This window comes from Erythranthe guttata, chromosome 1 (genome assembly GCF_056151865.1).
Source record: "Erythranthe guttata isolate IM_541 chromosome 1, IM_541, whole genome shotgun sequence".
Taxonomy (NCBI): domain Eukaryota; kingdom Viridiplantae; phylum Streptophyta; class Magnoliopsida; order Lamiales; family Phrymaceae; genus Erythranthe; species Erythranthe guttata.
In genome coordinates, this window is record NC_142533.1 from 2,376,377 (window position 1) to 2,400,549 (window position 24,173).

At 32.2% G+C, this 24,173-nt stretch overlaps 5 protein-coding genes and 1 long non-coding RNA gene across 8 annotated transcripts; 4 read left to right on the forward strand and 2 right to left on the reverse strand.

The window, feature by feature from the left end:
- The first annotated feature begins 125 nt into the window (after positions 1 to 125).
- LOC105957888 (endonuclease V family protein) lies at positions 126 to 2,091 on the forward strand. The gene is made up of 8 exons (XM_012981865.2): positions 126 to 225; positions 312 to 612; positions 855 to 917; positions 1,128 to 1,167; positions 1,268 to 1,332; positions 1,417 to 1,533; positions 1,667 to 1,795; positions 1,916 to 2,091. Exons 1-8 carry the CDS (start codon positions 161 to 163, stop codon positions 1,976 to 1,978), a joined length of 843 nt encoding a protein of 280 aa, XP_012837319.2. The 5' UTR covers positions 126 to 160; the 3' UTR covers positions 1,979 to 2,091.
- On the reverse strand, positions 2,058 to 5,054 carry LOC105957887 (O-Glycosyl hydrolases family 17 protein). Its single transcript, XM_012981864.2, has 2 exons — positions 3,852 to 5,054; positions 2,058 to 3,348 (listed from the first exon to the last, which is right to left on the reverse strand). The coding sequence occupies exons 1-2, from the start codon at positions 4,181 to 4,183 to the stop codon at positions 2,238 to 2,240; spliced, it is 1,443 nt and encodes a 480-aa protein (XP_012837318.2). The 5' UTR covers positions 4,184 to 5,054; the 3' UTR covers positions 2,058 to 2,237.
- Positions 5,055 to 11,022: 5,968 nt separating this feature from the next.
- On the forward strand, positions 11,023 to 12,463 carry LOC105957856 (uncharacterized). Of its 2 annotated transcripts, none has more exons than XM_088816439.1 (4): positions 11,023 to 11,340; positions 11,521 to 11,629; positions 11,705 to 11,919; positions 12,026 to 12,463. In XM_088816439.1, exons 2-4 carry the CDS (start codon positions 11,540 to 11,542, stop codon positions 12,264 to 12,266), a joined length of 546 nt encoding a protein of 181 aa, XP_088672565.1. In that variant the 5' UTR covers positions 11,023 to 11,340; positions 11,521 to 11,539; the 3' UTR covers positions 12,267 to 12,463. The 2 variants fall into 2 exon arrangements, with proteins under 2 accessions (XP_088672565.1, XP_088672563.1); XM_088816437.1 differs by having other exon boundaries at positions 11,196 to 11,324.
- A 426-nt stretch (positions 12,464 to 12,889) lies between these two features.
- On the reverse strand, positions 12,890 to 17,562 carry LOC105957891 (RNA polymerase I specific transcription initiation factor RRN3 protein). The gene is made up of 16 exons (XM_012981866.2): positions 17,229 to 17,562; positions 16,915 to 17,045; positions 16,759 to 16,842; positions 16,592 to 16,663; positions 16,425 to 16,496; positions 16,073 to 16,327; positions 15,401 to 15,511; positions 15,184 to 15,300; positions 14,867 to 14,992; positions 14,715 to 14,783; positions 14,506 to 14,609; positions 14,226 to 14,309; positions 14,034 to 14,121; positions 13,796 to 13,915; positions 13,491 to 13,675; positions 12,890 to 13,381 (listed from the first exon to the last, which is right to left on the reverse strand). The coding sequence occupies exons 2-16, from the start codon at positions 16,999 to 17,001 to the stop codon at positions 13,078 to 13,080; spliced, it is 1,878 nt and encodes a 625-aa protein (XP_012837320.2). The 5' UTR covers positions 17,002 to 17,045; positions 17,229 to 17,562; the 3' UTR covers positions 12,890 to 13,077.
- An 840-nt stretch (positions 17,563 to 18,402) lies between these two features.
- Positions 18,403 to 20,379, forward strand: LOC105957892 (hypothetical protein). Of its 2 annotated transcripts, none has more exons than XM_088816447.1 (4): positions 18,403 to 18,561; positions 18,702 to 18,809; positions 19,353 to 19,567; positions 19,905 to 20,379. In XM_088816447.1, exons 2-4 carry the CDS (start codon positions 18,720 to 18,722, stop codon positions 20,173 to 20,175), a joined length of 576 nt encoding a protein of 191 aa, XP_088672573.1. In that variant the 5' UTR covers positions 18,403 to 18,561; positions 18,702 to 18,719; the 3' UTR covers positions 20,176 to 20,379. The 2 variants fall into 2 exon arrangements, with proteins under 2 accessions (XP_088672573.1, XP_088672575.1); XM_088816449.1 differs by having other exon boundaries at positions 18,457 to 18,597; positions 18,704 to 18,809.
- Positions 20,380 to 22,482: 2,103 nt separating this feature from the next.
- Positions 22,483 to 23,579, forward strand: LOC105957893 (uncharacterized). Its single transcript, XR_001172777.2, has 2 exons — positions 22,483 to 22,611; positions 23,290 to 23,579. It is a non-coding gene; the product is annotated as an uncharacterized LOC105957893 (long non-coding RNA).
- The last annotated feature ends 594 nt before the right edge of the window (positions 23,580 to 24,173 follow it).

Genomic DNA, 24,173 nt, shown 5'->3' on the forward strand with positions numbered 1-24,173 from the left:
ATCTAGAAGATTGTGGACGTATAACAAGTCGAGGGAGGGAGATGATTGCAACTGCCCGAACACGAGGAGTTTTTCGTAATTTGTCATTGTCAGGGGTTTGACCGTAATTTACAATATCTATCATTTTGGCCTCTGGAACTCCATTTCATCAAATTATCCCATGGAAGAACAACCTTCAACCTCAGATAATCACACCTCCCCCCAATTTCCGAACAAATGGATCGAGTAACTACGCAATTCCATTCATCAATTTTTATTTATTTTTTATTTTTATTTTTCTAATTTTATTTTATCCCAAAAACCAAACGCAGGATTCAAGATTCGCTCAAGAAACAGCTGATAACAGAGGACGGATTCAACTGGAAACTACCCACAACAAAAGACCAAGTTTGTACAGGTACAGAAGAACAAAATCAAGATTCTTATAGCGGCGGAACTGAAACCCTAAAGTATGTCGGTGGCGTTGACCTGAGCTTCTCCAAAGTTGACCCTTCAATTGCATGCGCCACCCTAGTGGTTCTTGATTTCTCCACTCTTGAATCTGTGTACGAGGATTACGCCATTGTTGAGCTTCTTGTTCCTTATGTTCCTGGATTCTTGGCATTCAGAGAGGTCATATATATATATAGTTAAACCTTTATATATTAATATAATCGGGACCATAAAAATTCTGTTAATTTAGTGAATTATTAAATTATCGAGTTACTAATTTAACACGTGTTCCCGAGTCGAGACAAGGAGAAACTATTATTTGGTCGAGGTTATTAATTTATCGAGTATTAATTTATCGAGGTTCTCTGTTTTCAAGACTTTGAAATTAAAAGATGCATGAAGTATTTTAATGTTGTTTTCAGGCTCCAGTGCTTCTAGAACTTCTTGATAAAATGAAGAAGACGGCACTTTCGTCGTACCCGCAGGTAGGTGCATCATCTAGAAATTCACAATCGTCGATTGTTAGCTGATGTGTATAGATATGTGTTTTGTGTATGTATCTTTAGTACTGTATATATGAAAATAGTAAATGTATGTATATTCGTGCAGGAGTTAGTTGCCTTCGATTGTTTGAGTTTTAGGCCCGATCGGATCTAAATTTTGTTGATGTCCCGATTTTACGTATGTTTTGACAGGTTCTGATGGTTGATGGTAATGGACTGCTTCATCCTCGAGGCAAGTCGATCTTTTCAATCTTCAGAGAATATTGAGCGATGGATATTTTATTATTTGTATTTTCATTCACCCGTTTTTGACGTTCGAACGGGTGTTGCAGGGTTCGGATTGGCTTGTCATATCGGTGTTTTGGCTGATCTTCCTACTATTGGAGTAGGAAAGAATGTACGACTCTTAGCCACTAGTGTTAATGAAGTTTTCGGTGTTTATGTATTTTCTCACGTTTTTTTTACCGGAATGTTCTAGTAGTTACACCATGTCGATGGTCTCACACAACATAAAGTGAGACAACTTCTAGAAGAAGATGGCAATTCGTGTAGCGATATCTTCACTTTGATCGGTGACTCCGGGTCCACTTTAGGAGCCGTAAGTGACTCTCTCTCTCTCTCTCTCTCTCTCTCTCTCTCTCTCTCTCTCTCTCTCTCTCTCTCTCTCTCTCTCACACACACACACACACACAAACGCACGAACATTAATACGTTGGAAGTTTTGATTGCAGGCAATGAAATCAACTGAAGGCTCACAAAAACCGGTATTCATTTCAGTCGGCCATCGTATATCTCTTCACACTGCCGTCAAAATCGTGAAGCAATGTTGTAGGTTCCGAGTCCCGGAGCCCATACGCCAGGTAAGCATGAGCAGTTATTTTCGAAATTATTTAAGTGAATATATCAAACTTTAATACAAAAAATCGAGTTTCCAAATTGATTATGCACAAAATTTTGCCTATCTTTTTTCGGGTTTTTAGGCCGACATCAGATCGAAGGATTGCCTTCGGAGGGACAGCATGCGTAAAAATGTTTGCTTGTGAACATCATCTTTACTATAATTATCTTATGCTTTGTATTTGTTTTGTAATATACAAATCTTTATTTATAATATATTAATTGTTTTAAAATATACAAAAAGCCTTATATATTCCAACCCATTGCAAAAATAAAACACTCAATAGTCAATAGAGACACACATACTGATATACATACATATGGCAAAAAGAATGAATTGCAACTGTATCACAAGTCTATGCTTTGTATACATATATATCTATATGTATATATACTCCAATGAAATTACAAAAGAAGGGTGAACAAGAATACAATCATTTGAACCACTAGCCCAACTGGCTTCCCCAAGAGCACGCCGCCATTCCCCCGCACACTCCCCGGAGTCTCGATCATCAGCCCGAACTTACAAGTCCCAACCGAAGGATCACTAGTCGTAACCACCGACAAATTCGGGAACCTGCACGCAGTTTCGAGCTGATTATTTATCTGGTAGTAACTGTTGAAGGCGTACGAAATATTCCCCCTCGCATCAAGATTCGAGCAAGAAGTCCCAAACCCTAACTTCGTGCAGTCCGCACGTGCGCATGCGTAGCTTACGCTCAGCCCCACCTGCGGGTCCTCCAGGCTTGCCGTCGGCGACATCACGCACCACCGCCTCGGCAGGTAGCGCACGTTGGTCGCCGGAACAAGCCCGCGGGAGTTGCCGCCGAGGCTGAGGTTGTACTTTGGGGTACCGTCGTAATTAAAGATCCCCCAGTGCCGCTCGAAGTTGCCAGGCTGAATGCTTTTCGCATCCTCGTCAACGAGGCTGAACAGGTAGGCGTCGACGGGGCCCGGTCTCATCGGAGTGCCTTGATTCAAACGGGAAATGAACCCTTGATTGAACCGTTGAGCGGACGCCGCATTTGCATTTCGGTCCCCATCTGTGGGCCACCCTATTTCCCCAACAATGATTGTTAAGTTGGAAAAGCCATTTTTTTGTAGGGCCCACACGAGGGTGTCGTAATTGGCATCGAACACGTTTGTGTAGATTTTACCGTTGTCTTCTATGGGGGAGGGGTACCCGTCGAAGAAGGCGTAGTCGATTGGAAAATTTGGGTCGTTGTAGAGGCTTATGAACGGGTAGATGTTGACGGTAAACGGGGCTCCGTTTAGGCTCAAGAAGTTGACGATTTCGAGCATGAGGCTGTGGATGTCGGCGTGGAAATCGCCCGTGGAGGGCTGCGCGGTAGAGCTTTGGTAGACGTCGGCGTTGAGTGGGACCGTGACTTTGACTTTGTTTCCGAGGCCGGCTTTTATTAGGGCGGCTTGGATGTTTTGTAGAGCTGGGTAAGTGGTGGCGAGGAAGGTTCCGTTGTATGATGATAGAAACGGTTCGTTTCCCACCGCAACATACCTAAACAAAAAAAGAAACGAAAAAAGCCATCATTTATACAACAATCTTGGGATCGAAATTTCGAAATGTTTCCAACCAAAGTCCCCATAGATGGATCGAAATAGTTTCGAAGTTAACATAGGTGTGAATAACAAATCCTTTGAGCTCGTTTCGATACATTCATTCTACAATTCTTTAATCGAAATGCAAACATTATTTCTTACAAGATATTTCAGTTCCACCAAACTACTTCCCTCATTTAATAGCCAAAGTCAATCAAGATGAAATCTCAAACTTATCAAAGTTATTATTTAAACTATCACAACAAATCAAGAAACACCTGTTCTTAGACTCTTGAATCTTGAAAACATGGATTTCTTGACCCAAAAAACAAAAATCACAGAAAATAATCAAACACTAATACAAAACAAGACAAGAATCAATACACATAACAAAAAAAAAAAAAAAAAAAAAAAAAAAGCACAGTTCTCAAGAAAAATAAATAAAGAATCTAGAAAAAATACCTGATATCAACACTATTAGCAGAGACATGTGCAGAAACATTCCTCTCAACCCATCTCTCAGCAGCAGAAACACTGTTAGCAAGAAGGGACAGCATTTCATTTGGGATTCCGACCATAACCTCAATACCTGATCCACTGAATGCATTAAGAACCCTAGCTTCTGCATCAAAAAGCTTCACTTTTTGAATCCCATTGTCTTTAAGCAGCTTCACAATAATTGAAGGGGCAAGAGGGTGAGTTGCCTGTGTTCCCCAATTTGCCCCAATACTATGAACACTATTTACCATCAACAAGAGTACAAAAACTGTGGCTCCCTTCTCCCAAAACCCCATTAAAAAACTATATTATTCAGACAACCTCAAAATTTCCGAAAATTCAGGAGTTTTGTAGAAGGGCTTCAAGATTGTCGGCGGCAGAGTACTATTACTATCTGGGCACCTTAAAAAACTTGAGAGAATCAAAAAGGGTCTCGAGATTAGTGATCAGTGTTGAAGAAAAACAACTTTGGAAATCCAAGAACCGATTTTTCAACCATAAAAATCCAATCTTGGAGTGGGAAAGAACCTAAGGAAACAAGAAAAAACAATTTACTATGTTAGAACAGAGGAAATGAAGAAAAGGGTGTCAAGATTTTGTGAAGAAACACCACTTTGGAAATTCAAGAAACAAATTTTCAACAATAAAAATCCAATCTTGGAGTGGGAAAGAAACTAAGGAAACAATAAAAAAAACAATTTACTATGTAAGAACAGAGGAAATGAAGAAAAGGGTCTCAAGATATTTTGAAGAAAGACCACTTTGGAAATCCAAGAAACGATTTTTCAACAATAAAAATCTAATCTTGGAGTGGGAAAGAAACTATGGAAACAAGAAAAAACATTTACTATGAGTGAACAGATGAGTTTGATTCCTTTTTAGTAGGTGATGAAAGAGGAAAGGAAGTTGTGGATGTATTATTGTGAGGTATATATGTTGGAGCCCAGACAGTAAAGAATAGAAGCTAGGACAACTAACGTGATGCATTTGGTAATAATAGAAGGTAGTAATCATAGTCTATTTGATAATAATAGAAGCTAGTGGACAAGAAATTCATTAAAAACGATGATTATTTGTATTAATTTCGTGTAATTTGATGTTATTAAAAAACTCGTGCATACACAAATATTCCCTATGTGGGATTTTTAGTTGGGGGTTGCAAAGATTGAGTTGTGTTGTGTTTACTTTAATTTTTTTAATAAAGAAATCAGCAACCAATCGTATAGTTGATTTGGATAAAATTATATTTCCGTATAATAATTTGTAAACTATAAGAGAGACTTAAATCATACTAGGTCTACCATGTGCGATAAACTCGACCTAGTAATCATTAATAATGGAATTCGAACTTAAGACAATCGACATAAGCTCGTTTCCTCCAACAGTTAGACCATCATTTGCGGGGAGTTGGGTTTACTTTATTGTTTGTTTGTACATAGGTCGGTGGCCATTTTGAAGAAAGGAATCAAAGAACTTTATTTGTATTAAATGAAAAAAATAATAATAATAAAAAAATAATAAAAAAAATAATTTGTAGTTGAAACACGTATACAAGCCCCCCTCCACCTCCCAATCAATATACATCACAAAATGGATAGAAGCATTGGAAAAGTAGTAGAAGAATATATTCTATTTAATTTATTAAATTAAGTTCCATTAGTTGACTATGATATATATATATATATATATATTTGTTTTATGAAAATGAAACATAATCTATTTTTATTTTATTTGGTCATAACAAGTTAAAGAACAGCTTATTCAAAAGGATTGGGAGTGAAGAAAGAATTATTGGATAAAGGATATTTTTGTAATTTACTCAAAAATAAACACAACCTAATTGTTGCTGGTGTGGTATCTGATTGATTTAGAAAATTATTGGGTGTGGTTTTATTTATATGATTAATTAATTAACATTTATAATGTTTATATATATGTAGTAGTTAATGAATAACTAGTATTTCACCCGTGCGTTGCACGGAGGTGAGTTTTAAAATGAGAAAAATAAGTTTATCTAAACGACTATTTCTTTATGACAATACCAATTCAAGTAAAATAAAATGGAAAGAAATAAAAAATAATGAACTTTATCTCTTAATTTAGAGTTATAACATATAAAATTAAGTTAAATATTACAAATAAGAAAACATGAATCGCGCAAAACACGATATCAAGATTAAGTGAAATCATTTTAAACATATGGTATAATTTTATTTCTTGGATTGCAATCTACTACACCATGTGAATCTTCTGCAAAAAAACTAAGGTAACAACAAACACTGTAGCAAAGAAGTAACACGATAGATATTCAAATAACCTGCAAGCTTATCACTAATGACGTTCAATAAGTGATGCACATTACTCAAACAACAATAAAACTTATAAATATTGCATAAAAAATATGATGTATACGCCACTACCAGTACTTATACCAATGTTGATACCAATACCGATATCAATACTGATACCAATATTGTTACCAATAGTGATACTAATTCGATTAATACTTATACTAATACTAATACTAATGCTAATACTAATACTAATAATAATACTAATACTAATAATAATACCAATGTTAATACTAATAGTGATACAAATGCTAATATTGGTACTAATAATGGTACTAATACTAACACTAATACTAATACTAATACTAATACCGATACTAATACTGATATTAATACAAATATTAATACTAATACTGATACTAATACTAATACTCATACTCGTACTCGTACCAATACTAATACTAATACTAATACTAATAATAATACTAATATTCATATTGATATTAACATTGATACTAAGAATAAGAATAATATTGATACTAACACTAATAATAATATTGATACTTATATTGATAATTATAGTGATATTGATACTAATACTAATACTAATACTAATACTAATGTTAATACTAATAGTGATACTAATACTAATATTGGTACTAATAGTGGTACTAATACTAATACTAATACTAATACTAATACTAATACTGATACTAATACTAATACTAATACTAATACTAATACTAATACTAATACTAATACTAATACGGATGCGAATATTGATACCAATACAAATATTAATACTAATACTGATTCTAATAATAATACTAATACTAATACTAATACTAATACTAATACTAATACTAATACTAATACTAATACTAATACTAATACTAATACTAATACTAATACTAATACTAATACTAATACTAATACTAATACTAATACTAATACTAATATTGGTACTAATACTAATACTAATATTAATACTAATACCGATACTAATACTGATAGTAATAATAATACTGATACTAATACTAATACTCATACTCATACTCATACTCATACTCATACTCATACCAATACTAATACTAATAATAATAATACTACTAATACTAATACTAATACTAATACTAATACTAATACTAATACTAATACTAATACTAATATTCATATTGATACTAATACTAATACTAATACTAATAATAATACTAATATTCATATTGATACTAATACTAATACTAATACTGATAATAATACTGATAATAATACTGATACTTACGTTGATAATGATAGTTATATTGATACTAATACTAATACTCATACTCAAACTAATACTAATACTAAGAATAAGACTAATACCGATACTAATACTAATACTAATACTGATACTTATAGTGATACTAATAGTGATATTGATACTAATATTAATACTAATAGTGATACTAATACTAATACTAAGACTAATACTGACACTAATAACAATAATAATTCTGATACTGATACTAATACTTGTACTTATACTGATACTCATAGTAATATTATATTAATACTAATATTAATACTGATACTAATATTGACACTAATACTGATACTCATAGCAAATATTAATACTAATACTAATATTGATATTGATACCGATGCTAATATCGATACTCATACTGATACTCATTGTAATACTAATACTAATATTGACACTCATACTGATACTCATACTTATACTCATATTCATACTAATATTGATACTCATACTCATACTGATACTCACAATCATATTGATACTCATACTAATACTGATACTAATATCGATATTGATACTGATACTAATATTGATATTGACAGTGATACTAATATCGATACTGATATTGATATTGATATTGATACTGATACTGATACTGATACTGATATTGATATTGATACAAATGTTGATACTGATACTGATACTAATATTGATACTGATACGAATACGAATACTGAAACTGATACTGATATTGATATTTAGACTAATGTTAATATTAATATTAATACTAATATTTAATACTAATACTAAAATTAATATTAACACTAATATTAATACTAATATTAATATTAATGCTATTACTAATACAATTATTAATCTTAATATTAATATTAATACTAATAATAATACTAATATTAATACTATTTATAATACTAATATGTTAATATTGTTAATGTTAATGCTAATGTACATATTCTAATGCTAATACTTATTTTAATGTTAATGTTAATCTGGATATGCTTATGTTGATTATAATTGTAATACTAATATATCCAAATCCTTATCCTATTCCTAATCTTATTCATAACACTAATCATATTCTAATCCTAATCATAATTCTAATCCTAAACATATTTCTAACATTAATTATAATCCTAATAATTTTATTACTAATAATACTAATGCTATGCTAATGTTAATTCTAATTATAATTCTAACCATAATCCTAATCCAAATGCTAATCATAATCATAATACTAATACATGTCACTAATTGTAGTACGAATCAATAATCATAATCTTAATTATAATTCTAATACTAATATTAATCATAATCATAATCCTAATATTAATTATAATACTATATTAATCCGAATCCTAATCCTAGTATTAATACAAATACTAATTCAAAGAATATTAATTATAATCCTAATTCTAAAGCTAATACTAATCACAATTCTAATTATGATTTTGCATCAATGTTTTGCAATTATCTATTATTTTGTATCAAAAAAATTCTATTCAATCTCGCACATTTATATCAAATTCCTTATGTGTAGTACCTGAAACATCAAGAAACACATATTAAATATATTATAAATTAATATTTAATTATATTATCAAACTGAAATAAAATTATTTAAAATAATATAAGGGTATAAGCAAACATTAAGACGTGAAAATAACGATAATCGTTGTTAGTAGGATAAATTACAAAAATCCTCATGAACTTAGGCTAAATTACGGAAATCACCTCCACTTATCGGTAATTACCAAAATCCCCCAGATGTTTGTTTATGTCTTACACAACCCCCTTATGGTGTGTTTATTACGGAATCTTTTTTTATTCCATGTAATATCCCAAAAATTGTGGAGTGTACCCTTGCAAATATGACATTTCTTTTATCTTACTTTTTAAATACAAAAATTACCCTTAGGGGAGGTAATAGTAATACTAAAAAGTTGTGAAAATGTTATTTAAAAAGAATAAATATTTCGTGTAAAGTACCCCTCAGGGTAATTTTTGTCTTCAAAAAGTACCATAAACAAATGTCGTGTGCAGGAATCTGCATTTTTCGGGGAATATTCAACATAATAAAAAAATTTCCGTGAAAAATCTTATCGTAAGGGGTCGATGTAAGACGAAAACAAACATCAAGGAAATTTTGGTAATTACGAATATAATATTAAATTAGTAAAAATGATAAACATGTTCTCTGGTCATGTTCATGTAAAATGTATATATCAAATGATTTATTCTGCAATATTTTTTTTATATAAATCCAAGTTTATGAATTAAAATACAAAATTTTCGTAACACCATCAATCATACAATTATAAGAAGTGAAGATTTTAAATTGAATTTAAATAAATTTGAATTAATTACTATTGAACTTAAATTAAAAAATAAAACTATTTAGAGTTTTCAAGAAAATTGATATATTTAGATCATTTTATAAATGGTATGATATAAATATATAATTGAATAATTAAATATCTTTTTAATTTTGGAAAATGGTGACATGTTTTTTGATAATTTATTTTCACCAATTAATTTGCCACATAGGATGAAATTGAATACATGTCACCAATTGAAATTGACAAATGTCAATCAATTAGGTGTGCAATTCAACTTTTATATATTATATAGATTAGGTAGTTTGCCTCATATGTATCAATGGATATTTGTATTCTTGTACCAACTTATTTCTTGTAACAGATATTTATTTCTTACTTTTAACACTTTAAGGAGTTGCCGACTTCAATATTTTATTCTATTTCACAATGGAAATGGTGATATGGTTTGACATCGGCTAGGGTTTTAGGCGAGTTGCAAATTTGTTTAACCTAAAAGCCCATCAAATGCAGAACAAGAAGGATGTCGAAACTTCTAGGAAAACTTTCTCGGTGTTGCAGGACCGACGGCCGACTGTCCGAGATTCCAGTGGAATAATCGGCCGACAGGGGCAGACCTAGGGGGATTTTCTCGGAGGCTGAAATATCGGATAATTTAAGATTTTTTTTTGTTTTTTGTTTTTATGCACTAAAGTGTGCAAAATTAAAATTTTGGGGGCGAAAATGCATTAAGTAATACATAAATAACAAATTAAAAAAAAAAATTCGTATACAAAAAAATTATTGGGTTGGGGGGGGGAGCGGGGGCCACCCCAGACATATGCATGGGTACGCCCCTGTAGGCCGACACAAGGAGAACCGGGTCGACATCACGTTTACGTCATCAACCTATCGAATTGAGAATGATCAAGTAACTAGGAGGAAAATGAAAAAATAAATAAATAAATAAAATCGAATGTTGCCAATTTCGATTCAAAATTTTTGATTTTGGAACAATATTTTTTGGACTATAAAATTGAAACTTCCAAATTTTTTTAGACTTATAATAGTATGTATTTAAAAAATTAAAAATTCAGAATACAGTTGATTGCCATCCGAAAAAAATTCAATTTCTCACTTCTAATTTCTGTTTTTTTCTAAACAAAATTGAAATAAAATCGGGATTAGTTTTTTTGCTTCCGAAAAAAAAAAATAAAAAAAAAAATAGAAGCACAAAGGAGCTTGATAATAAGTATTGAATGAATATTCAAGAACAAGATGCAGAAAATCAAGGGGACACCACTATTTTCTATTGAAGCACAAAGATTGGCTGAATATAGCAAAATTTTCCCATGAATCCATTATTTTTCTAACAGAAAGAAAATAGGTCTACATTCACTCCCATTTCTTCATTATTTAAACCAACTTCCATAATTTGAATAAAGAAGGATCAAGAAAAAAATAATCAAGGATCAACCATTTTCTTCTGATTCTCCCTGCAACCCCAAGAACTAGACAAACAGAGAGAGATCGAGAGAGAGAAATCGAGGGAGAGAGATAGTGCGCCTTATAGGCAAGTTTAGCTATACGTTAGTTTTTCGTTTCATTTTTCGTCTATTTTATGTAGCTTTAGTTAATGCATTACCATTGATACAACACGATGTTATATGTTCTTGATATCTTTCTTTGAGCTTTAGTGTTTCGTATTCGTAACGAGTATTTGATCTAAGTTTCCGCATGCTATTTTGATGAATTTTTTTTTATTGCAGGTTGCTTTTGCAAGGAAAAATGGCATTAACTCCTACAAGATATGCTATGGTGGTTGCCACCCTAGGCATTGCATCCTTCACCTTCGGAATTTTGGCCGAACTCAAAAAGGTACACAATTATCGAATCAAGATCATCTTTTTAGTTCGTTTTTTTTTTTTCGTATAAAAAAGAATTGTTTTGCAGGCACCAGCAGGAGAAGTGGTCTCGGGGAAAGGAGTAGTGATCTGCAAATACCCGTCCGATCCTTCGGTTGTGCTCGGATACATCTCCACCGCCCTTCTTGCCGCCGCCTCCTTTGCCGGATACCGCTCCCTCTTTTATCCATACAAGGGTAAATCGGTCCCACAATCCGCATTTTTCGCATCCCATTGGTGCCTTTCTTACTTCTCCGTTGCATTGTAAGTACATCCGCAAACATATTCTGTTTTCTTTCCAAAGAAAAACAAATTAAAAATCGAATCTTGATTTTCTTGATTCTTCGGTAATGTAAAAAAAAATTAACAGGTTTACATCAGTGTTCGCTGCAATATTTCTGATATGGCCCACAGTGCAAGGACACATACACCACACGAAGAATGTGCACACAGATCTTTCATTCGAATGCCCCACTGCTAAAACGGGCTTCCTTGGCGGTGGTGCTTTTGCGTCTCTCAATTCGTCTCTCTTCTGGTTGGTTTGTTTGATGCTTGCAACGAATGTGAGGGAGGACTACTTGGACGATGTGGAGAAAAACGAGATAATATGATCAGATTAAAAAAAAAAAAAAAAAAAAATATTTCGAATATTTCACAGTTCATGGGGTAACTTTGCAGGTTTAAGTAGAAAAATTAAATGTCTGTGTACATAGTTTCCTTTGTACTATGTTGCTTAAGTTTTGTCAGATCTTTCAGCTGTAATGTTCAATTTTTTCCTAAAGTTATTTCCGAACTGTTTAACATAAAACCCGAATCGTAAATCTTCAAGGTCGGATTTAGTTCACACTCGGTGAAATACATATAACGAATAATGATCTATCATTCATCTAAACACCAAACGAATAAAGAACTATCGTTCCATATAATAAACACTTCAAACAAACATTTTACGGTTACATGTCAAAATCACCGAAATTTAACATAATAGGGGTACCTGGTAAAAATCAAACATACAATGGCAAAATTTTCTCACAAATCAAACATAGTTTCCTTTGTACTATGTTGCTTAAGTTTAGCCAGATCTTTCAGCTGTAATGCTTAATTTTTTCTTAAAGTTATTTCCGAACTGTTTACCATAAAACCCGAATCGTAAATCTTCAAGGTCGGACTTAGTTCACACTCGGCGAAATACATACAATGAATAATGATCTATCATTCATCTAAACACCACACGAATAAAGAACTATTGTTCCATATAATAAACTCTTCAAACAAACATTTTACGGTTACATGTCAAAATCGTCGAAAGTTAACATAATAAGTATCTGGTAAAAATCAAACATACAATTGGCAAAATTTTCTCACAAATCTATAAATGGTAAATACAGCTCAGCACCCAGCCCAAAGATGAACAATCGAAAATCACAAGGACTCGGGACTGGTTGAAGGTCTGATCTTGGAGGGCATCTGCACAAATCTCTGCATTCTTCCTCCGAATTTAGCGCTCGAATCTCTAGGAGTTATTGACATTTTATCCAAAGAACAATCAAACGCATCATCATCAAAGTTTTCTTCATCGTCACTCATTTCACTTCCATCACTCATTCTCCGATTTCCTCTGCCACTAATAGTATCGGCATCTTCTTCGTCACTTGTAACTTCGTCCTCATCTTCCTCATAAGCCTTCCTTACCGTTGACCAATACACATAGTTATCCCGAATATAACTGCAAAATAATAATGGACAGTGCATGTAAATTCCAAGTCCAACAGAGCTAAATAATAATAGTGACCATTGATAAAAGAAAAAAAAAAAAAAAAAAAAAAGGGACGAACCTGTCACATTTCCTTAAAAGGCAGGGATCAAATGGGAAAAACATGTCGAACCTTTCGGACCCACCAAACGCCCTAGAATGTTCGGATTCTAAGAGGCCATGGTCAAGGAAGCTCTGGGGCAGAGAAATTACATTACTTGCCTTCACCAGACGTAGAAATTCTTCTACTATTGATGGCAGGCATACCTGCACGGATAAACAAGAATGGAAAATCAGAGTTGATGTTCGACAAAAAAAAGAAAAAAAAGAAAAAGGCACTAGCACAAAATATGCAATTAAACAATTAATTAAGCTCAAATGCATAACCTGTAGTGGTTTGAAGGGACTCCCAAAGATGTCTTCGATACGCATGAGCACTAGTTGGGATTTGAGGCGAGGTACAGCAAGCATTTGTCTCAGGCGGAAACAGAGCACATACATAATTGCCTGCACAACAGTAAGCAAAACCATCAAGAAAGTTTATCGTTTTTTTTCGGAGAACTCGACAAAAATCTAAATGAAACCCATTGCAAAAGCTACTGGTGATGGGACAAAGTTTTCATACCTGACACGCAGCATAGAATACTTTATGAACTCTTGGATTTATATCACCATTATGGTTTTGGCAGTAGAGGAAACACCAGTTCACAACACTGAAAAAAAAAAAAAAACACGGTGGAACTCAAGTCAGAAATATTCTTGGTTTGATGATTCGGGCAGAAAACAGAAATATGAACAGTATGACAAGCACAGCCACCTTTCGATTGTGAAAGCAGCAACTGTCACGGGCACAAATCTTGCACGAGCTAAATAACTAGCAAGGTATGCAACTGCACTCATTCTGCAATACAACATATTTCAAAGTATCTAACTTAGTAACTACAGCGACACATATAATATAAATAGAAATACACAATTGCATATCACGGTCTCCCCGCAGAAGATGAAAAATAAAAATCAGAGGAAATTAAGATCAACTTCTATACAATAATATACGTGAAGCGGTAGAGAATTAAGCTTCAAATAAACCTTCTTACCTCCATTCGGGATTGGAATTCGTCAGAAAGATTTTTAGAAGCTCATCTGTAAACCTAGTTCCACAAATTTCAGGATCCAACGAGCAAGCATAGAACATGACAAACTACAGAAGATAAATAGCAAAGTTAATCAAAAGACTGCGGCAGATTCATTGCCAATTAGTGTCGGGACACCATATACTATTTCTGATGACAGATGTCGTAAATACCTGAGTAAATTTCGATTTATAGGCGGTCATTATTGTTTTTTTAAATGACTCAAGGAAGGTAGCAAACACCTGAAACATCATTAAATGGTGAACTGATTAAGAGATATGTGAAAATTTCACAACTGATTTAAAAGCATAATTTAAGATAATACCTTATCTAGGCGGCCTCTCTCGTGACAGGAGTTAAAGTGTTCAAACGTGAGAACCATTAAACTATCTAGCTTTTGAGCAACTAAGTTTCCACTAAAAAATCTTTGTATAATTAAGTCCCTAGAAACCTGGAGATACAAGTTTGGTTATGGTATTAAAGATACAAAAGATGATAGACATTAAGCAAATAAATGAAATAAAGACGAACGAAAAAACGAGAGAGCAGGAACGAACTTTACACAACTCACAAGAATGGGCAACAAAAGTGTTGCATCAAATGCAAGAAAAGAGAATTACAAGGGCATTAACTGAAAAGAACCTTATCGGAATCTTCTTCAATATGATCTTCTGCATGCCCCTCGAGATCTTCCAGTTCCATATCAAAGATACCCTTCTGGAAATCATCCTGCAAAATTTCATCCCATGCTATGTCCACCTACAATTCAAAATAGAAAAAATAATAATAAATAAATAAATAATTTATCATCATTGCAAAGTCTCTTTTAACTACCACCTGTAACTCCTAAACAACTTACATCTAACTCTATTAGTCGGTCCACTAAGGAGTACAGCACTGAGCTTCCGACAAGTTCACCCATCGGACTATTTTCCAACCTCAACATACTCTCCACGTACATTACCATGATCTGCAATGATAATATTATGGGTAAATCAAAGCAAATCATAAATACAAAGATGAATGCACTTTTATCATTTGTTTTCTACCGAATTGAAATGATATTTTTTTGCTAGAAAAGCTCATTGTATCTTATTACAATTGGAAGTACTACATGTAATTAATTGATACAAAATTCAAGTTTCACCACGTGTCTAGCACAAAGCTTCTTGCAAGGTCATAATACTCGGAATTTATAAGAGGCATTTAACAAATTACAGTATCTTCCACCAAAGGTGTGCCTCACCATAGTCGGTGCGCATATTCACCTTGTAAAAGTTAAGTTGCAGACCAGTTACAAGCATGCTTTTGCGATGACTTGGTGATGTAGCAAAATAGGTAAGGTAAAGCATGTTCCGGGAGTTGCTATCGAAAAAATTGTCTAATCATTCATATTATATCATGAATCATTTTAACACACAGAGATAAACATTCGGGATAAGGTAGGGAGAGTGGACTTTAAAACCTAAAAAGACCTTACATAAATGCAGTCATTGATCAATAAAGAACGAGCATGAAAATTAGATCTTACAGGTTCCTTTGTGTATATGTTTGGCATTTTGACCCTCAATACCTCCTCTAATTTCTTAGGTAAAAGAGGGACTAAATGGGAAATATCTTTCAAAGTTGAATGAACACGTTCAAGAACTTGGGTCTTTTTAGCTATACCCCGAGGTTGCTTCCAAAAATCTACAGAATAATACGTAGATGAAGGACCAGATGGAGGCATGAAATTGGCTACAAGCGTTTCCAAGCACAACTCAACATATTCTCCCCTCGACGAAGCCTGTGACCGAAAATGGAAGAGGAAAAAACAACCAATAACTAATCTCAACTGTTAAAAAAATCCGAGCGACATGACATCATAACATAAATAATTTTACCAACGAAACCAGCAATTCAACGAGTGCATCCATCACGTCAGTTCCATAATTCCACAGACTCATTCCACATATCTGCAATGCTAAAGACTCGTTACTAATAGAAAACGTGGATATCGCAGAAATGAACAGTTTAGTTTCGGTATATGAACGTTTGTGCAGTAACTCACAGCAGCAAGGAGAGAACGATGATGAACAATGTGTACACAAGAGACCGATGCAGTCACAGCTTTCAAACACGTCTGCCATGACATTTATAAAAAATTAAGAAGACGAACAAACATACTAGTTAAAGTTAGAAACCGAAAAACTTTCTCGCAAGAAAATCAGAATGTACCACGAGGGCCGCCACCTCCTCGGAGGAAAGACGTTCTCTATGGTGTATCACACCCACAAGCTGGTTATAAGAATCGCAATCCCCCTAGAAACCCGTAAAAATAATTAGCTATGGTTCGATTGAAAACATGTTAAAAAAAAATTCAAGAACAATTACCTGAACAGCAGCTTTAAGCGCATTTCTAACTTGATAGTCCAACTCGGAATCGGTAAAAATTGGTTCTTCCATATCAGTTGCTCCCATTAATCACCACTTCCAAGCTCGAGAAAAAATTCACCGCCGCACACCTGAAAATACGCATTAGGGCTAACAATTTTCAATTCAATTTCAGAAACTTAAATTCACCAAATAGAAAAATTCCTCAAATACCCAGCATACAACACAACGAACGGGAAAGAAAAACGGCGCAGAACGATCTGATGAGCTATGGAAAATCGAAAAAAAAAATGGAGATAAAATAGAACAGTTACCTGATTAGGGCGACGAACTCAGCTACCAGATTAACGGCTATGGAGATTTCGGAGAGAATCTTCAGTTGCTCCCTAGTGTTTGTTCTCCTTCGGCGAAGACGTCAAAGAAAAAAGAGTTCTTGACGTAATTGCAGTTAGGGTTTCAATTCTATTATATATATGCCCTTCTCTTTGTGGCAAAATAGTAATTTCACATGGGCTTTTATTATTTTTATTTTTTTATTATTTTTTTATTAATTCAAAAATACATTATGCCACTAGTGTCTAGTAGGCTCAAAGCAATGGCTTCCAAGTTCTAAAGTGAATAATCTTGTTAATTTATCATAATTACCTCCTAATTATATGGGTAAATTTAGAAAAATTAAGATTAAATAAATAAAAATTGTCATTATTAATGTTGTAAGAGGGGGTTTGTCTAAGCTTATGCTTTAATCTATCAATTGCAATTGCAAGACAGACACGCGTCTTATTCCCTAATCTTCAAGATTGCAGATGACGCAAGCGCTTACTTTATCAATAATTTTATCGAAGATAAATTTAATGAATGATGTTTTAAGTCATGGAAAATACTTCTCATTAATCCACAAATTTACCGATTTTCAAATTATTTATTGTTTAGGGTGTATTATCTATTGATGAACTTTGAGAAAAAAAAATTGTCGACAAGATTCCAAACAACTTCATGTGGTTTAAATTTCGATTCCACGGTGGTCACAAAAGAAAAAAATCGAACTAGGCGTGAATATCACGAGTTTAAATTATTACTATTATTTTTTTTTTTTACGAGTTTAATTCCATCTTTATAATTAATTAAAAAATATATATATATAAATAGATACTAACTAATTCCCATGTTTCATACGTTTATTGTTACACATTTAATATTATGAATTTATTTTGCTTTATAATCTCTTCTTAATTGATTTGATATACATTCAATTTCATTTATAGTGGGGATTTACATTCCAAAACATGAATTATATAGAATATATTATACCCACACACATAAATACGAATAAACCCGAGTTTGTGTCTATATTCATCCCATTTAAGCCAATCCCAAAATACTTCAAATTCTCAACAAAAAAAATAAAAAAATAAAAAAAAAAATAAAAAAATAATATTAATAATAAAAATAATAATAATAAAATAAAAAAATCAGAAGTCAAAAGTCAGCAGTCATCGACTCTAATCAGACTACTACCCCTATTTATCTTCTTCATCACTTCTCCCAATCATCCAAGGGTTGAAATATTTCTTGAGAGAGAAAGTTAGAGAGAGAGAGAGAGAGATCTGTATCTTTTCTTCATCAATTCAACTCTTTCTGTCTAAAAGATCTGTATCCATTTTTTTGTTTGAATTTGATCCGGTAAGAAAGATTAGTTTTTTTTGCTCTTCTTCGTAATTGAATTAATTTTTAGTTTTTAACATATATATATATATTATTTTAATTTAATTTATGTAATTTGTTACAGGTGAGTTTGAGAAGCAATGGCGGTTACCATGAAGCAGATGTCTATCATAATCTCAACCCTTGGGGTGCTTTCCTTCATATTTGGGGTTATTGCTGAAAATAAAAAGGTAATCTTTTTATCCTAGGAACAATTCAAATAAATAAAAAATTATGCTTTTATCATAATCATATGCAAAGATTACATCTTTTTTTGGTTCTTTTACTGAGTTTTAATTTGATTATATTTTCTGGTGTTTATTGTTTATTTTATGCCCTTCATATTGTTATTTTTGGTTTAAAGATTGGATTTTTATGTGATGTTGGATTGAAAATAACAGTGTGTTTTGATGCAAGTTCTCTCTTGTTGAAAAATAATTTGTTTTATTTTTCGATCCGGGGATAATAATTCGTCACGATAAACGAGGCCCTCTTCGGATATTCCCCAATTTTTTTATGTATGAAATTACTATATTTCAAGATTAATTATGCACTTGTGCTATTTTTGAAGGAGCTAGTGTATGTATATGATTGATAATCTCTATATCAAAATTCTTTACTCGTAACGTGTAATCATAACAAAAAAAACATTGAAAAAGGAATATATATGAATCAATGTAGTAAAAATCCGATCTTTTTTGTTTTCCGGCTATTTATTCGGTTGGATTTTGCAGCCTGCAACAGGGACTCCGATAACAGGGACGAACGTTGTCATTTGCAAATATCCGTCCGATCCAACTGTGATTTTGGGATATTTGTCCGTTGCGTTTCTTGCCGTCTCCACCTTTGCTGGCTACTATTCCCTATTTTACCCCTACCAAGGAAAGTCTATTCCACAGACGGCTTTGTTCAAAAACACGGGCTTCTTCGTATTCTTCACTATTGCCTTGTGAGTATTATATGCAAAACCCATTGCTATTTTTTCTCGTGTTTTATGTCTTTTTTCTCTTGTCTCGTCATTATTTAGCCGTCTCTATCAAATTGGTCCATCGTTGCATTATACAACTAATCAAAATTGTCACTAACACAACAAACCAATAATCCGAACCCACTCAAGAAAACGATTGAAATATACAGGCTCGTTTAGATTTAGCTAGACGAGTACCAAAATCTAGTATTCTTGTTCAAATCTTGAAAAAAAAAACCCGAAGAAATCGAGGGAGCTAAAAGATGAATTTGATCTAAAAAAATAAAAACACCAATATTTTTTTGATTTTTTTTTGAAGGGGTACAACTGGATTAGCAGCGGCAATGCTGTTATGGCCGACAGTGACGGAGCAGCTACACCAGAGTCGTAATGTTCACCACAATCTTGAAACGGAGTGTCCGACGGCAAAAACGGGTATTTTAGGCGGAGGAGCTTTTCTCTCTCTAGATTCTTGCCTTTTCTGGTTGGTTGCTTTGATGTTGGCTGATAATGCACGTGTCGATTACTTCGGAGAATCCGATGATAAGGTTGCTGGTGGTTCCGGTGAGCCTATCAAGGCCACTGTTTAAGTAGTAATTGTATTGTTATTATTATTATTATATTTTTTTATCTTTATTATTATTATTATTGTTATTATTATTATTACCTTCAGACTTTAATGTTTTTTTTTTCAGTTATTATTTACTATGGACACCTGTGGGTTTTAAGAATGAAGTGAAACTATCACAAGTTGTAAATATTATCCTCTTCTTTTAATATTACTTTAAAGTTTAGATGTTTTTTCTTCAATTATATTTAATGAAGTTTGATTGTGGTTTTTCTTTTTTTCTTTTCTTTTTTTTTTTTTTTTTTTTTTTTTTGTGAATTGTAATGATCTTTTGTGAGAAAAATGGTGAGTAAAGGAATAATAAAAGCAAAATATTAGTGTAAAGTAATTTAAATTAAGAAGCAAATATACAGTCTGTTATATTAAAAATGAAATAATAAAGAAATAAGTCAATAACCATTGGTTGTATTGAAAAAAATTATAATTAGAGTTCAAGAAGGTAATATTTGCAAAAACTTCTGTAAATAAATTTTGGGTTTTTTTTTTTCTTTCTTAAAGCAGACATTATTTTGTATTTTCTTATATTTTATTTTTGCTTCTCAAATATAAACATCCTAAAATACTCTAATTCTTCGATCACTCTCTGAATTTTGAAAAATTGTCATTGTTAAATTTGCTGATTGTAGAGTTCCTTTTTTTTTTTTTTGGCTTGAGCTCGAGCTCGAGTCCATTTTATCGAGTTGCGAGCCCATGCTCATTTTGTTGTTTTTCCTTATTTTTTAAAATATTTTTTGAATTATTATTAAAAATTATATGTAATGTTATATTATTAGTAATCAGTTGGATTAAATTCAAGGTTAGATGGAGAATTGATAACATTTTAGGGTTAAATACAGTTTGCACCCTTAAAGTATAGGGTCAGTAACACTTACCCCTAAAGTTATAAATGTAACACTTACCCCCTCATTAATGAATTTAATAGTAAAACTATGACTTTGAATGATGTGAAATTTTTTCTTCCCAAAATATCCTTCTAGCCATTATATAAATAATGAATATGTAATAATAAAAAAATCGGCAACTTTGCAAAAACTTAATTTTATTATTTCAGTATTGTAAATTTATGAATGAAAAATTCAATTTAATTAGTTTCATTTTTGTTTTACTTTGTGTTCATTTGTTGCTAATAAAAAGTTAACAATTATTTGAATTTTAATTATGATTTTATAGTTTATATAGTTATTTTAATGCGTATATGACTCTAATATAATCATCCCACTTTTTACTTTGGAAATCACAAAATGTATTCAAAAGTTAATGAGAAATCATAATTTAAACGTCTAAATATTTATATATTTTTTTATTGAAATTTATATTTAAGTAACTGAAATAAATTTCCAAATCAATAATTATTATAAAAAAAATTGGACGTTTAAGTCTGGAAAATATTTAACGTATTTTATATGTTTTTTAAATAATTGAGATTTTTATTTATATTAGGGTCTCTAGTAAGTAAAATGTGGAGTTAAACATAAATCAAAATATTTTTTTAATAATTATTATATTTATAAAATTTAATTTTCGAAATATTTATTGAAAATATATTATTATATATGTATCAATATAATAGCTAGAAGGAAAAAAATACCACATCATTCAAAGTCAAAGTTTTACCATTAAATTTATTAATGAGGGTGTAAGTGTTACATTTGTAACTTTAAGGGGGTAAGTGTTACCAACACTATACTTTAAGGGTGCAAACTGTATTTACCCCATTATTTGCGAGTTTTTATAACTGTAAGGGGCCACCCCCTCCTTTTAAATATTTTTTGCATAAAATTTATGTAATTCGGTTACCTACCGAACCAAATCGTATATTCAGTTCGTTAAACAGTATGAAATGTTGGCGTACTGAAATTTTTGTTCGGTTTTATCGATTTAATATCCTTAAATTTACCTCTGGAAGGGTATTTTCGTAAGATAATACATGGTTAAGGGATGACTGTAATTACTCAAACAGAACAGGGATTTTCGCAATTTAACGATGACTCAGTGGTGACCGTAATTTTCCATTTTTTATTATAATTAATATAAAATAAACAATTAATTCATATCAGTACTTAAAAAACAAATACAGGTCATTTTTTTTCTTTCGAAATTTTAATTACAATTTATAATAATAAATTTATAATAATAATTATCGTTTTATTAATTTTTTTTTATTTTTTGCAAAGAGACCTAAAAAAACACATTATTTTGACGGTGTAATTACTAATTTGTCCCCATTGTGATCTGTCTCAAAACCCTAGCCACCGTCCGCCTCCTCCATATATTCTCGCTCCTATTTCACACAGAGAGAGAGAGAGAGAGAGAGAGAGTCGACATACTGCGAGGAGGTGGAGGCGGATTTCGACGGCGGCATAGACCGTCGACGGCGGCGCTTACTCCCTCCTTCGAGGTTAATTCAATTTCCAAAGGAGCAAATTTTGTTTCCTGAAAAAAAAATAGTGAAATTTGAATAAATTGATTTAATTTTGTTATTAAAATGAAAAAAAATGGTAGCTAATTAGCCAGTCATACTATATAAATCAGTATGAATGGTCAGTAAGCTCACCTACATAAAAATGGTGATAATCTCATATTCTTGAGGGACTTTAAACTAATTAGTTTCTCATTGAGGTTATTACCTACATCTCCAATTTTATTTTTATTTTTTATTGTTTTTTTACACCTTTTGTTGTGTTTTTAAATCTAAATATTTATTAATTACTCCCTTTCGTCGGCTTTTTTTTCCAAATTATTTTGAACTGAATTTGATGTTCAATTAATTTTTAATATTTTTATGACAGTAGAATAATATACAAGCTATTATTATAACTCCAATTTTAATTTTAGAACAATTCTTGAAACCTTGAGGAGTTGAGAAAATTAGGGGTGAATTTGTAAGCTGTGAAATTATTTCTTCATATAAGAGAAATAAACAAACAATGAGGACTAAGTTGCAAAATTTTGAAACTTAAAAAACCTACTCATAATCTTGACATGTGTTGTTCTCTAGCACCAAATCAAACTACATTTAAAGTGTTGAGCTAATTGTAATTTTTGATTTTTTTTTAATTAAATGTTAAAACCCTAGTTTGAGATCGTAAATCTACGTGGTTGGAGAGCTCCGGTCCGCCATGTGTGACAGACACAGCCATCCGATTTACGTTTTTCGTCGTTTGTTGGGGAATCCGGAACGGAGAGGTCGGTTCCCATCCCATTCGGGCGAACCCCGTATACTTGTGGAAATTAAAAAAAAAAATTAATTGTTTGTAAATTTTCTGTTGCATAATTCATTTTTTATTTACAAGTAATTTTTGTGAGATATTCAGAGCTGTTCTCTTTGTTTTCAATCCCAGAAATAACATTTGTTTCATATTCAAAGTATATGATCTACACAAGAAAGTTAATATATACAGTTGAAATAATTTTCGAAGCACACATTAGATTGATTAAACACACAGCACAAAATTGACATTAAAGGAAAGGGTAAATTACAAACCCCCCCCCTGAGGTATGGTCAAATTATAAAAACACCCCTCTTGTTTGGATAATTACAACCACCCCTCAACTCCTCAAATTTAGTTAAATCTTCGAGATTATATGGAATATTATTACTTTTGTACCCGTTTTATCCCATTCAAACTCTACATTATGAAGCAAGATGATCATAATATGTGATTTTTAGCTTGTATATATCATTTTGTGGTGCATCGGAAACTGTATTTTTACACAAAACGAGTACAAACTAGAGCACATTCCACGGAATCTAGATGATTATGTTGAATTTGGCACCATAGGGGTGAAGGTGTAAAAAAAAATCATAGTTGAGGGGTAGATGTAATTATCCAAACAAGAGGGGTTTTTTGGTAATTTGACCATACCTCAGGGGGGTGTTTGTAATTTACCCTAAAGGAAAAGGGTAAATTACTACCCCCCTGAGGTATGATTAAATTACGAAAACCCCCTTCTTGTTTG

Coding starts and splice junctions, on each gene's coding strand:
- LOC105957888 (XM_012981865.2), top strand. CDS start 161: ATGGAAGAACAACCTTCAACCTCAGATAATCACACCTCCCCCCAATTT. Junction 613..854: donor GATTCTTGGCATTCAGAGAG/GTCATATATATA, acceptor TGTTGTTTTCAG/GCTCCAGTGCTTCTAGAACT. Junction 1,534..1,666: donor CCGGGTCCACTTTAGGAGCC/GTAAGTGACTCT, acceptor TTTTGATTGCAG/GCAATGAAATCAACTGAAGG.
- LOC105957887 (XM_012981864.2), bottom strand. CDS start 4,183: ATGGGGTTTTGGGAGAAGGGAGCCACAGTTTTTGTACTCTTGTTGATG. Junction 3,349..3,851: donor GCTAATAGTGTTGATATCAG/GTATTTTTTCTA, acceptor TTTTTTGTTTAG/GTATGTTGCGGTGGGAAACG.
- LOC105957856 (XM_088816439.1), top strand. CDS start 11,540: ATGGCATTAACTCCTACAAGATATGCTATGGTGGTTGCCACCCTAGGC. Junction 11,630..11,704: donor TTTTGGCCGAACTCAAAAAG/GTACACAATTAT, acceptor ATTGTTTTGCAG/GCACCAGCAGGAGAAGTGGT. Junction 11,920..12,025: donor TCTTACTTCTCCGTTGCATT/GTAAGTACATCC, acceptor AAAAATTAACAG/GTTTACATCAGTGTTCGCTG.
- LOC105957891 (XM_012981866.2), bottom strand. CDS start 17,001: ATGGGAGCAACTGATATGGAAGAACCAATTTTTACCGATTCCGAGTTG. Junction 14,784..14,866: donor AGAGAGGCCGCCTAGATAAG/GTATTATCTTAA, acceptor ATGATGTTTCAG/GTGTTTGCTACCTTCCTTGA. Junction 14,122..14,225: donor GCTGCTTTCACAATCGAAAG/GTGGCTGTGCTT, acceptor TTTTTTTTTCAG/TGTTGTGAACTGGTGTTTCC.
- LOC105957892 (XM_088816447.1), top strand. CDS start 18,720: ATGGCGGTTACCATGAAGCAGATGTCTATCATAATCTCAACCCTTGGG. Junction 18,810..19,352: donor TTATTGCTGAAAATAAAAAG/GTAATCTTTTTA, acceptor TGGATTTTGCAG/CCTGCAACAGGGACTCCGAT. Junction 19,568..19,904: donor GTATTCTTCACTATTGCCTT/GTGAGTATTATA, acceptor TTTTTTTTGAAG/GGGTACAACTGGATTAGCAG.